The sequence below is a fragment of the Callorhinchus milii genome, unplaced genomic scaffold (genome assembly GCF_018977255.1).
Source record: "Callorhinchus milii isolate IMCB2004 unplaced genomic scaffold, IMCB_Cmil_1.0 Scaffold18, whole genome shotgun sequence".
Classification (NCBI taxonomy): domain Eukaryota; kingdom Metazoa; phylum Chordata; class Chondrichthyes; order Chimaeriformes; family Callorhinchidae; genus Callorhinchus; species Callorhinchus milii.
The window spans coordinates 2,749,164-2,764,780 of record NW_024704759.1 but is presented as its reverse complement, the minus strand read 5'-3'; the positions used below and the strand labels follow the sequence as shown (position 1 = coordinate 2,764,780).

At 43.6% G+C, this 15,617-nt stretch overlaps 1 protein-coding gene across 3 annotated transcripts in view; it reads right to left on the bottom strand.

Annotated features, from left to right (window-relative positions):
* LOC103172176 (tyrosine-protein kinase HCK) overlaps positions 1-15,617 on the bottom strand; it is a 33,440-nt gene continuing 17,823 nt past the window's right edge. For all 3 annotated transcript variants that reach the window (XM_007884984.2, XM_007884990.2, XM_007884987.2), the window contains exons 7-13: positions 15,213-15,362; positions 14,374-14,526; positions 13,520-13,702; positions 8,072-8,148; positions 2,983-3,136; positions 1,329-1,460; positions 1-810 (exon numbers count right to left, since the gene is read on the bottom strand). In XM_007884984.2, coding sequence (XP_007883175.1) covers positions 608-810; positions 1,329-1,460; positions 2,983-3,136; positions 8,072-8,148; positions 13,520-13,702; positions 14,374-14,526; positions 15,213-15,362 — 1,052 coding nt within the window. In that variant the 3' untranslated portion in view covers positions 1-607. The remainder of the gene's footprint in view (positions 811-1,328; positions 1,461-2,982; positions 3,137-8,071; positions 8,149-13,519; positions 13,703-14,373; positions 14,527-15,212; positions 15,363-15,617) is intronic.

Sequence of the window (15,617 nt, the reverse complement as noted above, 5' to 3'; positions counted from 1 at the left end):
AATAAAGGTTTTATCTTCGACACTGTACAAATAGATTAAAGCTGATTCCCTTTCGTTTAACTGCGTAGAACTTCTAAAATGGGATACCCCAGTCAAAGGCTGAAGCATTGCCATGTTCTGCTGTAGAAGAGCCCGGGAACTCAAGATGTTAACCCAGTATATTAAAAAAAACTGGACATTAAAACTAAAAAAAAATGAAAACAGTCAGAAAAAGAACTTTGTGCTTTTTCTCCTTCCATCTTCTTGAGAACTGGTGAAAACACTAAAACTTTCTTCCCGTTAAGAGAGAAAAAAAATTCTAGCGTGTGTTTTTCCAGCATAAAATCACATTCAGGGAGGTACGTGGGCAAAACCTATTTGTTGAGGTCAAGGCTTAAGTGGAAATTAAAATGATACTCTTAATATTTCTCTGAAACCTCTTTTCATCCAACTCTCTCTCTCTCTCTCTCTCACACACACACACACACACACACACACACACACAACATGGTTCAGAATACACAAGTGCACTCCTCAAGGAGTAATGTGTATAAACGGTGACTTGAGTTACTTCCTTCACCCTCAACATCCCAAAACCCTCCATGGCCTGCTTCCCTACAATGTTGGCTTAGGGCTGCTGTTGGTACTGGCTCTCTGTGGCTGTGTAGAAATCCTCCAACACGCTCTGCAGGTATTCAAACGTGGGACGGTCCTCTGGCTTGTTCTTCCAGCACTTTGTCATGACGTCGTACAGCTCGGTGGGGCACATCGTGGGACATGGCATGCGGTAGCCGTGCTCCAGGGAGCGGATCACGTCCGGGTTGGACATTCCTTCGAAGGAAAACAGACAACACGGCGTCTCGTTTTTGTTCCAATCCTTTCATGAGCTTCGATATCGGCAACAACAACTCACATTCTGTGCGCAATTGGCTGCCACGTTTCGCCCACAAAATACATAGTCGCTACACTTTACAGTGTATCCTGTGAAGCGCTTTGAGACGTCTGGAAGACGTGACAAGGCACTATATCAAACGCAAGGATTATTATTATTATTATTATACATACACAGCGTGTTTCACACGGGGTTGCATCTCAGAGCGCTTAACATTGCTGGAGCTTGACGCTGAGCTAAGGAGAGAGGGGAGGTGAATGTAGTCAAGGGAGGTGGTGGGGGGAAAGAGGAAGGCCCTCAGGTGCAACCTGAAGATGGGCAAGTAGAGGACAGGGATTGAAGTACAGAGTTCCAGGGTTTTGGGGCGTATTGGCTGAAAGCAAAGCTGCTGATGACGGAGCGGGGGGGATGAGGGACGGGCAGAAGGCAATAGGGTGGCGGGCGGTACTGCACCTACCTGGGTAGGGAGTTCGACCATAAGTGATGGTTTCCATGAGCAGGATTCCGAAGGACCAGACGTCGGATTTGATCGTGAAAGAGCCGAAGTTGATGGCTTCTGGAGCTGTCCATTTAATAGGGAATTTGGCTCCTGGAGGCAAAACACAACCAAAGTTTGTACACATTCACGTGGAATAAAGAACGTTTCATTCTTACAGCACCTTCTGGGGTTGAAACATCGCAAAGCTCTTCACAAGCAACAATAACAAAATTACATTTATATAGCACCTTTCACGTCAGAAGAATATCCAAGACGTTATGGGTTTGCACCCGAGCTGGGGGTTGGAATCAAGGAGGTGAAGTGATGCAATTGGGTCTATAGGCAAATGAGGCAGCTAATTGTCTCCCCAAAACAGTAGCGTGGTGAACGATCAATTTAGAGTGAGGTTGGATGCCTAGGACACTAGGAAAAACTCTAATTTCGACATGGGATCTTTAATGTCCGTTATGTACAAGAAACAAATACGCACACATACACACACACAAATACACGTGATGCTGTTTGGAAACCAGCCAAACAGCACCTTTCAGCAAGGCCAAGGCTGTGATCAGTTCTGGCAATTGACAATTCTGGCAATGGGCTGTTGGACTCTATCCAGGAACAGTTGCAATGGTTAGTTCTGATACATAATTATACAAATTTACAAGTCCTGAACAAACTAGCACTGAATAGCGGAGGGATATTTTGCTCTTTCAGGACTGAAATTACATTTTAGCATTTTTTTAATATAAACAAAAGACATTTAGAATTGATCATCACGTCCTGAGCACCGCCTGAAGTGTCCGAGTGAATAGAAGGCTGTACGAGCTTAAAACCTCCTGCAGAAGTTTTCAGGCTAGGAGTTTAATGGTCTACAATTGGTTTTACTTTACAATGATTTTGCCAACTTTCTGCATAATCTCTGTGGACTGGTGAAAGAGTCAGAATAAGATTGATAACCGTGGAGCAAAATCAGCTGTCCCAGGAGCATGGACTCCCACTGGCCATATCCTTTAGTAACTGAGGCTATTTGTCAGAGTCAAACTGCACGACAAGGCTGGCATCGCGCCCGTGGAATAAAAGTTCCCAGTAAAAAGTGCCTGGGCTTCTTTTGTTGCATGAAACTCCCGCTAACACAAGACCGTCCATGAGAACGGAAACTGTACAAAACGGCAGTTTCTACAAACCGCTTTGAGTTTTAATTTCCATTTTTATTTTTATCGGCATAGTTTGGGGATTAAAAAAACTTGGGGGGGGGGTGGGGGGAGGAGGGACGATATAACAGAGTGGAATTCTCCGCTCCAGGGAGAGAAGTGTACAATCCATTCCATTCCAGACCATGTGGAAATTTCTATTATAAGTATCTGGTTTGGGTACTCTCAAGCATGGCAATGGGTTTCGGTGTGCGTCAGATAATTGTCTGACCAACCAGCAATTCCCCATTTCCCCACGCACACACACACACAACCACTCACACACAGACAGTGGCATGAATCCAGGTTGGAGCCGATTCACAGAAAATCAGTCAGATTCAGACATCATTTTCCGAAATAAAAAGACGGACTAATTCCTTCCGCACGTGAATCATTCTCTTGGGACCCCCTCCCCTTTGTATTCACTCAGATTCGCATACCTTCTCTGGCTGTGTATTCATTGTCTTCAATTATTCTCGCTAAACCAAAATCAGCAATCTTGCAAACCAAGGTCTGAGACACCAAGATGTTGGCAGCTCTCAAGTCTCTGTGTATATAATTCCTTGATTCAATGAAAGCCATTCCTTCTGCAATCTGACGAAGAACAAAAGTAAATAACAAAATTAGCCACACAATCGCTCACGGAAACGTTACATATTTTTTTCTCCTCGTCAGAAGGAGGTTGACGCATCTTTGGATGGGTTGTTAAACTGAGGCCCCATCTACCTGTGTGTAAACCAGTTGCATTCACTGACTAAATACAATCACTAAACTTTACTGTAAAGTTGGGTGTTCCCTGACTGCTCAGGAGTGTTAGTTCAAAGAATATACAACAGATGGCGTTGTTGCTTCAGTCTCACCCACGCCAAGTGTTCCCCGTGCTTTCAAATGTTATAATTTAAGGTGGTTCCCACATCCACAGCCACCTATTTGTATCCACATACGCACATCCATCAATTTAATAGTAATCCTTGCCTTTGATACAGTTCCCGCAATGCTGATTTCAGCATTGCAGGAGCTGTATCAAAAAATAATAATAATAATTTGGTCACTCAATCTACGACTGTTTGTGGGACGCTGCTGTGCGCAATTGGCTGCCGTGTTTCGCCCACAAAATACGCAGTCACTCCACTTTACAGTGTATTCTGTGAAGTGCTTTGAGACGTCGCAAAGACGTGATAAGGCGGTATATCAAATGCAAGGATTATTATTATTATCTCAAGGGCTACACAAGCAATTGCTGTCAACTGCAGTGGCTTTGTATAGGATGGGTTGACACTTCAATATAGAGCTGGGTGGAGTGCTATGTTAACGGAGATGCCGTCCTTCAGATGAGATATTAAAATGGAAGAAAGAAAAGAGAATATTTTGGCTGGAAGGAATAATAATAATAATAATAGGGGGGAAGAGGGGAGTGGGAGAGGTAGAGGGGAGAAGGTAAAGAGGAGAATCTTAGAAATATTAGACATTAGAAAATACCCAACACTAGATGGTAACCATACAGGAAAAACCGTCAGTCAGTCAAGTCAGTCAGTCAGTGTTGGCAGATTCCACTACAGATAAATATACATAGTTTGCAGCATAATTTTGTCTATTTCAGCAATTGAACAAGATATAAATAAGCGGAGTATACCTCCTTCCCTTTTTTTTTTGAAGGTTCTGTTTAAAAATAGCACGTCGTCAAACAGATTAAAAAGAAGGACTTTCGGACTGACACTCAAAGTTAGGGAACTGACTTCAGCGAAATGAGTGGGCAGACACCAGCGTTAACCCCAGGAACAGACCCGCAACCGAGAGGCAGCAGAATGTCCCCATTAACAATGAAAGGGATCCATTCCTTGGGGAAAAGAGGAACCGGCGCACAGGAGTCATAAAAATTAAGATATTCTAAATTGCCGTCATAACCATAAAGAACCACGTGGAAGAGGAAGCTGTGTTTTTTAAGTACAGTTCAGCTTCCAGTAACTGAAAGAAATCTAGCCCCATCGATGCACTGGGTTCATAAACAATATCTATTAATAATCCTCGGGTTTGACTAGCTTTCCGCATCGAAGGAACTTGTAGCTTGACTGTGTGTTTTGTAGACGAATGCAGCAGCTGGTTTGCTAGTTACTAAAACAGAATCTTATTTTTGTGAAGTCGTATAGAGCAGTGGTTAGTGCAAGCGAGAGGACCTGAATTTGCTTCCGGACAGGGCAAAAACGTTAGTCAAGTTTTGTTACTTCACATGCCTCTGTTTACCTAGCGGGTAAGTAGGAACCCGGTTGTTAGTTGATTGTCGGATCATTTTCCAGGAGGAACAATCCCTCAAAAAAATGTGCTCAATCGACAACTGTTTATGGGACACTGCGGTGCGCAATTGGCTTACGCATTTTCACGCACAAAATACACAACCCATCCACTTCACAATATATTTTGTGAAACGCTTTCAGACACCACAACACCATAATAAGGCACTACATCAAACGCAAGGATGATTATTATTATTAGATAGCCTTTTATTTTTAATTAATCCCGTTTTCTGGCTCTTGCACTCCCCCCACCCCACCACCCACGTCTAGAGTATTGTGTGCAGTTTTGGTATCCTTATTTAAGAAAGGATGTACTTGCCTTGGAGGGGGTACAACGTAGATTCACTAGGTTGGTACCAGGGATGAAGGGGATGAGTTATGAGGATAGGTTGAGCAATTTAGGCCTATATTCTCTAGAATATAGAAGAATGAGAGGTGATCTTATAGAAACCTATAAGATTATTAAGGGGCACGACAGAATAGATAGTGGGAGACTTTTTCCCTGGTTGGAGAAACTATAACCAGGGGTCACAGTCTTAAAATTAGGGGTAAGCCCTTTCGCACTGAGTTGAGGAAAAACTTCTTCACTCAGAGGGCAGTGCATTTATGGAATTCTCTACCCCAAAGGGCTGGAGATGCTCAGTCCTTGAACATGTTCAAGACTGAGATTGATAGATTTCTTGTGGATAAAGGGATTAAGGGATATGGAGATGGCGGGTAGGTGGAGTTAGAATAGATCAGCCATGATCTTATTGAATGGCGGGGCAGGCTAGAGGGGCCGAATGGCCTACTCCTGCTCCTAATTCTTATGTTCTTATGTCTCTCTGTCCAAATCTCCTTCCTAAAGGAAGGAAGCCGTAGATCAGGTCTGAATGGTTCAAACGCTCCGGGTTCATACATATAGAATGTCAAAATATGCAACTGGGTTTTCAGGCTCGTCACATGACAGACAGACTCAGATTATAATCACAAGAGCAATCAGACCCCACAGCCAAACCCTCAACGCCCAGCTGTGCCCACTCCAGTAACATCAAACCACCCGGGGGTCCTGATTGGAATTTAAGCATCAGGCTTAGACACGGCGAAACCACGATGGAAGCAAACCAAACAGTCTAAAGAAAAGAAAGGCGTTTGTTTTTTTAAATCGCCTTGAAGAGCCTTAGGACAGGCGCCCTACTGACGTGATAAGACTACATAAAAATAGATTTGCATTATATGATTTGTATTGTAAATCCAGTGTTGCTAGGATATTAAGTGTGTGTTTGCACACTGCTGCCACGCAAGCAATTTGTCTAAGATAAAAACGAAAGTGAAGAGACCAGTTTTACTGCACTATTTCACAACACTCAACTTTCAGTCTGAAGACAACCTCGATTATTTACGTGTGGACAAGCTTTGTGGGGGTGGGGAAGGAGGAGCCGAGACGTGTTGTGTAAGGAAATTTGCCTATGGTTTCGCCCCACCCAGGCTAACTACCACACACATATTTCCTCTGCTCTCCCCCAAAGTGACCTTTAACACATCCATTTTAAGGTAAATCCTGAGAAGCGCTTTGAGGCATCCTCCCGATGTGAAAGGAGAGAATTAAACACAAGGACTATTGATTAATATTAATTTATTATTGACTTGGAGCACGCAAACTGAATGTGAATGGATGCATTCAGTAGCGGGGTGGGGGGGAGGGGAGGGGAAGGAGCGTTAATCTGGATTGAAATGTTACACTTTCTTTAGGAAACCTCAACAGAAAACTAAAAATAAGTTTCTTTTGCTATTTTATTCCACTGGGGCCTGCAAAACCTTGGCTATTTTCACTGCAAGTGTTTGTCAGAGTTTGCAGACAGCTACATCAAAGCCCCAAAGAGATTAGAAGTCACACCACACCTTCTGCGCCTGTTGTTCTTTTATTAACCAGAATTTGTTCCACACAGCGCTGTTTGGGGGGTTAATGGACGTCTTAAGCGATGGCTCGGCAACAGGAGCAGTGAACCCAAACCGGTGGTGGGGGGGAAGTTTAAAGGCAGTTGAAGGAGATGATAATAATAATTCTTGCACTTGATATAGCCTACGTCCTCGAAACGTCTCAAAGTGCTTCACAGGATATGAAGAATTGTCTGTATATTTTGTGGGTGAAACACGGCAGCCGATTGCGAACAGCAGTGTCCACAAACAGTCGTGGATTGAGTGACCAATTTATTTTTATTTTTTAAAGGAGTTATTACCCCCGGAAAAGTAATCCACCAATCGACTGACAATTGGGTTCCTACTTACTGCTTGGTAAACAGAGGTGTGTGTGGAGTAAGGAAACTTGCCCAACGTTTCGCCCGGCCCGGGAATCGAACCCAGGTCCTCTCACTCGTGAGGCGAGTGCTCTAACCACTGAGCTACAGGATTCCATGGTTCTTTAAGGACAGTGTAAAGCCAGGACGCTGGTGATCAATGCACCACAGTTGCTAGGAGGCTTAATAATTGTAGTTATGATGATCCATTGCGTGCACTACCCTTTGTCAGGTTCAGACCATAAGAACCGTAATGTTAATTTACATCGCACTGTTGTCTGGACAAGGCGTGGCTTGGCTATAGGGCAAATCGGGTCTCCCGGGTTTTACCTTAAAATGGATGGGGTGAAGGTCAGTTTGGGGGGGAAGGGAGGAAATCTGTTGTGTGATAGTTAGCACATCACATACTGCAAATCCCCCCACTCCCATGGGTCGAATGGCCTCATGCTGTGCTGTAAACCTTTACCATTGCACAACGAGTGAGAAACCACATCAGAGAGGTCAAACAAAACTGAAGGGTCCTGTACCTCAGTGGACTATTTCTTTGCCAGAAGGCGCAGAGCGAAAGCACATAGTTTAACTTTCCGTTAACAGCTGTTATCACAAGGGACAAGCTTCCTCTTCCTGTTGAATGGTAGGGCAACTTAGCACACAGCCACATCAAACCCACTTCCGTTTTGCACTAGTAGGTAAGAGTTAAAGGAACATGAAATGTGGTAGACAGTCAGGAATGAGAGATAAGGAAATGCTTTGGTGACTTCACTCTGTTATCACTATGGTCTGAGTGCTAACCAACGTTTCCCCTTATAGATGTATCCAGCACCTTGGGACATCTTTCCGATGTGAAAGGCGTTATACAAATGTAGTTTTGTATTGTATTGTCTCCCTCCCCTGCCCTCATTACTCAGTGAACGAGCCAGCAAGTTGTCGGGCACACAAACAGCAAAGACCTCGACACTCACCTGGGCTGAAAAGTCAATGAGTTTGGGTAACTGCAGTTTGTTCCCTTCGTCTGTCTTCAGAAAATCTAGTAAACTTCCTGCAGATGACATAGAGAGAGAGATGTTTAATCACCTTGGCGGCATTAAGTGCGGAGGCAAATTGTTTACTTGTGTAACTTGCGTTGCCACTTTCTTGAATTCATGGCAGATGAGACATGAATGCGCATTGTTTCTGTATGTTATTCTCAGGAAAATAGGCGAGACGGAAAAAAATCAAGAAGGTCCATCCGGTTTGCCCTCCACCATCCTGGCAATCGCGTACACAAGTCATGTCCTGAACTACTCATATGCTGTATCCATTCTTTAGTGGTATGGGATACAGTACATGAGTGCCCCATCATGGTTTGCTCCCAACACAGCTCCCATAGCTCCAATTTTATTGCGCACTTCACGTTTGACATAGTTCCTAGATCCCTACACAATGACGCGAGTTCTTACGCTGAGCTGGACGAGTGAGTAACCAAATCTGACTTTACCTTTGAACTTCAAAATCAACTTGGGACAAGGCGAAAGCACAAACGAGTTCTGTAAAGCTACAAATTTGTCATTTTCCGATACAGTAAATTAGAATTTTTTTATTATATCTGCTGTAAACTGGAAAACTGTAACCAATGAAGATTTTTAAAAAATTCCTTCTGGACTATGTCAGGGCAAAATGTTGGGCAAGTTTCTTTACTCCACACGCCTCTGTTTACCTAGCAGTAAATAGGAAACCGTTTGTTATGCGATTGGTGGATCGCTTTCCAAGGGGTAACAATCCCTTCAAATAAAACACTAATAAGAATTTGGTCACTCAATCCACAATTGTTTGTGGGACAATGCTGTGTGCAATTGTCTGCCATGTTCCGCCCACAAAATATGCAGTCAATTCACTTTACAGTATATTCTGTGAAGCGCTTTGAGACGTCTCGAAGGCGTAAAAAGGCCCTATGTAAAATGCAAGGATTATTATTATTACTATTATACACCTACTTCAAAAGGGGAGGGGGTTGGGGGGTGGATAGAGAGAAGCATTTCCAATGGCCTTTAAAAAGAAAGTGTAAAGTCTACAGCCCTTTTGAAAAGCTCGCTCGATGAGCAGGTCACCCGCCAAGATTTTGATACGACTTTGGAATAGAATACATTGTGCCCAAAGCATGTTTGTTCTATACTGGGTGTGAATACAACATTATGTTTAATCTATTCAACTTCTGGTTTCGTACCAGAAGCTCTGCCTTATTTGAAGGAAGCTTGTTGGCAGGGCACGTGACCTTGTCAAGCACAGAGTGGGTATGGCTTGCGAGAGTTAACCCCTTGTGCACTGCACTCGCCAAGCTCAAGAGTTATTATCGACAGATTCGATGCCTTGCGATCCTTCTCACACCAATTATTCCCAGGCGGTTACCAGTGGCGACTGTACAGAGCGCTCTAAAAACCAAAATGCAACAAAGAAATTCACGTCTAAGGTGACCGAATGAGAATTAAGCTCTTTACTGACCACAGGAACTCAAATCCTCCCCCACATTTTATAATTAAGGCACTTACAGTGCAAGCGACAAAATGCTTGTACACGTGACATTACAGTACAGCAAGCCACATCTATAGAATCGCTGAAGGTTTACAGAATTAAGTTGCTGTTTGGTTATTGTGTCTGTGCTGGTACAGAACTAAGTATTTGCCTAGAGCTCCGAGGAGCTACCCTGTGTTAAGGGCATTATATAAATGCAAATTGTTTTTGTCGTGTGCATATGTGTATATGTGTACATATGTATGTATATATATGTTTATAATATACAGTTCATATAGTATATAATATAATATACTGTATATATCTGGTTCGGGAGGACATCCCAGCGCTTTCGAACGTCCTCCTGACGTAAAATGCGCTATATAAATGTAATTTTGCATTGTACACACACACACACACAAAATGGCTAAAATCGCAAAGGTACTGTAGGCACACTATTTAACAAGCTGTGGCGTGTAAAATAATGTGCTTTGTGGTGTCACAATGGGTGAAAATACGCAGGGTACCATTCGCGTTTCATTATGACAAGGTGCCCACCATATTGAACCCAGGCGACTGGGTTATAGTGAGGTTGCCTCTACTGTAGAACAGAATCGTAGACTATGGCAATTGGCTGCCCGTTTCGCCCACAAGATATACAGTCGACTCACTTTACAGTATATTCTGTGAAGCACTTTGAGACGTCTCGAAGACGTGATAAGGCGCTGTATCAAATGCAAGGATTATTATAAGTTAGAAACAACAACAAATTATAGTTGTAAAGCGCCTTTCAATCCCAAAATTTGAGGAGGGAGGACTTCCCTGTGAACATCTGATGTTGGCATCATTAGCATTGGGAATGAGGGTGAATTTAAAGCACTGAATTCTCTGTTCCTGCCTGTGCTGAACCCTGAGAATTCAGAGAGCTCTTGTTGTGTGTGTGAGTTCAGTGAGTGCTGCGAGCGTGGGAGGGTGAGGTTAGTGTAACTGATATCATCAAGCATTCGTGTTTGTGGCCGTGTCTGCCTTGCTAACAGGTCATGAAACACACAGATGTACTGACTATAACCGCACCGTTTCAGCCCCTTCTCCCCCCAATTCTCCCCACCACCTCTCTACCCCCCTCCCCCCACATTGGTCATGGGTTCCAATTGAGTCGTTCAATATTTGGGGTTTTTAGAGCAGTGTGGCTCCCTGTTTTTTCCAGGACAAATGTTATGCAACAGCTGAAGCTCAAGACCACTGCTCCATCCCCCGCACCTGGCCTTGCAGAGCAGGACGGAGCACAAGCGCTGAAACCAACCCACAAGACGCACAAGCCTTACAGGACAAAATATAGAAAAGGTGGTCATTCTGTGATAGTTCCTCTTTCTCTTTCTCCGTCTCTGCCCCCCCTACTAGTTACTGGAACTGCCTGACTCCCTTCACGGTCTTAATCTTTCACAGCTTTAAGAGCTCTGAGATGCTACCCTGCATGAAGGGCACTATGTAAATGCAAGTTGTTGTTGTTGTCGTCGATCCTTACTGCCCTGGCTAATTTCATTCTCGCTGCCGGCTCCTTGAAAGAGCTAACTGGCTAGTCCCACTCTCCCGCTCTTTCCCCACAGCACCGTAAATCTTTCCTTTTCAAGTGTATATCCAATTCTCTTTTGAAAGTTGAAAATTATTATTGAATCTGCTTCCACCACCCTTTCAGGCCGTGCATTCCAGATCATAACAACTTGCTGTGTAAAAACATTTCTCCTGGTCTCCCCTCTGGTTCTTTTGCCACTTATCTTAACCTGTGCCTTCCTGTTACCGCCCCACCTTCTGGTGGAAACGGTTTCTCTTATCATTAGAGGATTTAATGAATGAGGGCCCTTTATCTTATCTCTTGGGGAACAACTACCTTCTTGCCACTTTTCTGTTGTAACATCAAGTTGTTTGCTAAATGAGCTCAGTATCCTGACCACAACTCCAAACCATCCTTTCTCGTGACCTATTCCAGTTGTTGACTACTCTCTGTGTAAAGTGATGCATCTATACTCTATAGTCTATACTCTGGGATCCCAGTGTTTTAACCGAGAAACCCCAAATAAAATCAGTCACTCACACCTTTGGCTGTTTGTGGCGTGTTACTGTGAATGAAATATAGCTAAAATATACACACAGTCACATAGCTTTACAGTCTATCCCATAAAGCGCTTTGAGATGTCTCAACAACACAATAAGGCGTTGTATCAAATGTAAGAATCATTATTGTTACATCTCAAGTTGCCAATGACAACGTTACAGGTTTCAACCACCCAAAAAAGAGAAGCAAATTTATATTTAAGGAACCCTCCCAGCACTCAGGATCTTTGCTTGATTTCCTTCCTTTACAAGTCAAGCTATTTAAAGCACTCACGCACTCACTCCTCTACAGATGAACCCTACAGATGATTTAATGTTACTGAGTTACCATAACCTCAGCAGAGAGAGAGAGACTCAGTTCCTATCGTTAACTCAGTCATCCATTCATTGTATGAATTTCACAGAATCGTAGTATTTTACAGCACAGAAAGAGGCCATTTTGGGGCCATTTTGAAATTTATCACATTGCCAAAATAAATTTGCATACACTTCTCTTTTTGGGGGATTGAAATCTGTCACATTGCCGGGTTAAAATTTTGATCTACTAAACACTTCTGCTGGTTAAAAAAAAATTGGATTTGATACGGTATCTTCTATACCAGGATGACATCTGTCATTTGCATAACTGACTATCTCTAATTACATCAAGTAATTGGTGCAATACAATTACCATTGGGTACCCTAATTCAGGGAGGGGCTCAATGTCCATAAAAGAACGAGCACCATGTGCTCAAGGTCTCTTTTTTTCTACCTGATAATAACAAAAGACAAGTGCTCTGACTTTTGATGAGTAGTAGTCAGAGGTTCTTCGTGCACTTTACATTACTTTCATTAATAGTGGTTGCTGGTGTGTTTAGTTTAAGCGTGATTAATGTTTGTTATCTCATAGTTGCGTTTATTTGTTTATATTTATCGTGTTGTTTAAGATTTAATGCCAAGGGTTGTGGATTTCATCGACCCTACAATAAAATTCCGTTTGAGTTTACTTAACCGTGCTTTCTCAAGCTTTCGGTATAAATCAAAAGAGGGAATATACAAACAGGTTCCGACTAGGTCACAGAGGTAATAAACCTCTGATTGACTGAAGCTTCCCAATTTGCTTTCATTTAAATAGAAAATGGTAGTACCTGTTAATTTGGAAGAACTCATTAGTCAAATTACACCTAGTTACAGGGTTTTGCATTCATTAGTGAGGATTGAACACAGAGGCCACCCAGTACACTCTGCGAGAGGGAAGCGAGCCATATCGTGGGCGTGCATATAGGGGTGAAAGAACCGGCTAACACATCAAAGAGCTTCGCAGGATTTACTGTAAAGTATAGCAACTGTGTATTTTGAAATGAAAACTGAAATGATTTGTCATGCAGACAAAGACCAGGTGGAATTTCAGAGCCCCATTATGTGAACACAGTGAACTAAAAGGAGTCCCACAGCTTGGTGGTTAACTCACTTGCCTTGGAAGGGAGAGAACTTGGGTTCGATTCCTGGGCAGGGCGAAACATTAGGCAAGCTTCCTTACTCCACATGCGTCTGTTTACCCAGCGGTAAGTAGGCACCCGGTTGTTAATCAATGGGCGGATCACTTTCTGGAGATAATAATCTCTCCAAAAAAGAGTCACTCAATCCACGACTGTTTATGGGACACTGCTGAGTGCAATTGGCTGCCGCGTTTCACCCACAAAATACAGTGAATCCAATTTACAGTATATTCTGTGAAGCGCTTTGAGATGTCCCAACGATGTGATAAGGCGCTATATCAAATGCAAGGCTTATTATTTGTTATTAAAAGCTCCGATCAGCCGCCATCTTACCTTTGGCCATGAATTCTGTGATTATGTATATGGGTTCCTCCTTCGTAACCACGGCATTCAGCCGAACCAGCTTATCATGTTGAAGTGTCTTCATGATGTTAGCTTCGTCGAGGAAAGCTTCCACAGACATGGTCCCTGGCTTCATGGTTTTCACAGCTACTTTGGTGTGCTTGTTGTAGGTGGCTTCAGAGAGAGAGAAAAATAAAGGAACAACATTACTTTATCCCAGGTAGTGGCGAGATAGCATCAGTGGCCAGGTTGAGGGTGTGGTTGTTTGGTTTCATAAAGTGATTTCCAATAGCACCCTGACAATGCGTTCCCCCCCACACCCACTCCCGCTGCTGCACTGGAACATTACTCTTCATTATGAGCACAAGTCAACCCCCAACCCATCCCCACTACCGCATTACACTGTCACATTCTGGTCTTCCTCATTCCTTGCAGGAGGTGTGAAGCCTCACCCACCACATTAACAGTGAGGGACAGACAATCAGCTGATGCGTCAGGGGAAGTTGTAAGCAAAGAGTTACCATTCTAGTGTATTCACACCACTAGGGCCACATCTCCTACACTTCCACCTCCCCACCTGTCCTGTGTTTGACTTTAACACTGACAAAGGGAAGAAATTCCACTCAGGTCTAGATCTCCCTCTACTTAAAGCGTCCGGAATTCAACAAATTCTTAAACCCAGCTTTCATTTTGTAAGGTTTCTTTTAAGAACAATTTCAAATTTAAGGCTGAATTCAATCATTTGCCATGTTCTGGATGCTCCGAAACGCAGTAAATCATCTTGAAGATGTTTCCACTTTAAGACGAGATTTGGTTTGTTTGTTCAGAATTAGGATGAAACTCACCCATCCACACTTCCCCAAACTGCCCAGCTCCCAGCTTCTTGTCCAATTTGAGGGATTCCCGCGGGATCTCCCAGGCATCCTTCTCCCAGGGTTTTTGAGGCTTTTGGCTGATGCAGGAAGTTGTGAGCTTCTGACACAATCCGTCTCCTTGTTCTGGGCAGGGAAACAGAGAGTAATGAATGATTGAGGCAGGTTGTCAGGAAGGTGTTAAAATGATAAAAGGAATCCATATGGTAGTTACCGAGAAACTACTTCCTCTAGTGGGGGAATCCAGAACGGGGGGGGGGGGGGCGGGGGCATCATCTTAAAATTAGAGCACTTTTTAAAGAAAAGGGTAGTGGAAATCTGAAACTCTCTCCCCAAAAAGGCTGTGGATGTTGGATCCATTCACATTTTGAAGACTGAGATGGATAGATTTTTGTTAGGTCAGGGTTTCCAGGGATATGGAGCAAAGGCGGGTAATTGGAGTTGAGGTACAGATCAGCCACGATCTTATAGAATGGAGGAACAGGCTTAAGGGGCTGAATGGGGCTACTCCTGTTCCTATAAAGGTGGCTGAGGCCAGGAGACTGGGACGCATTTAAAAAAACAGCTTGATCCTGTGATGGAAGGGCAGTAGAGTGGGTGTTCTAAAAGGATGTGATCAGATGGGCCGAAAGGGTCTTTGTCAGCCGAACCGATCTTGTGATCAATGGAAGCAACTTTGACCCGTCCGTGGCCAGAGAAAAAAAATGGAAGGGGAAAAGTGCGATGTTTCTTAACAGATTCAAAATGATATTTATCACATCGTGTCACATCCAGACTTGGTCTTCAGAGCTCGGTTACGCAACCATACTCACTCTTGTAATGGTTGACTAACTCCTCTAGGCTGGTGAAGGTGATTCGGGGAGAGATGTAAAAGCCACCATTATCCAGGGTCCGTATCTTGTAATGTTTCACTGTGTCGCCCATTGACGGGTCGTGATCTCGAACAGAAAGCGAGTAGCTGCCTAATGAGGAACAGAACAGAAACAAGGCGGCTTGGTCACTCACATCTTGCAGTCATTGCTCAGCTTCTCCTCAAACATCCGTGCCTTCAGTCACCCTCCTACCCCTACCCTCCCCGCCCTCCAACCCTGCTGATCCCAACCACCAGCTCGGGTGCGGATCCCTGACTGTCCAGCGCCTTGGGACGTCCTCCTGACGTAAAAGGGCCTATACAAATGTAATTAGTTGTTGTTTTTGTTGTCCCTAGGTAAGGCAAT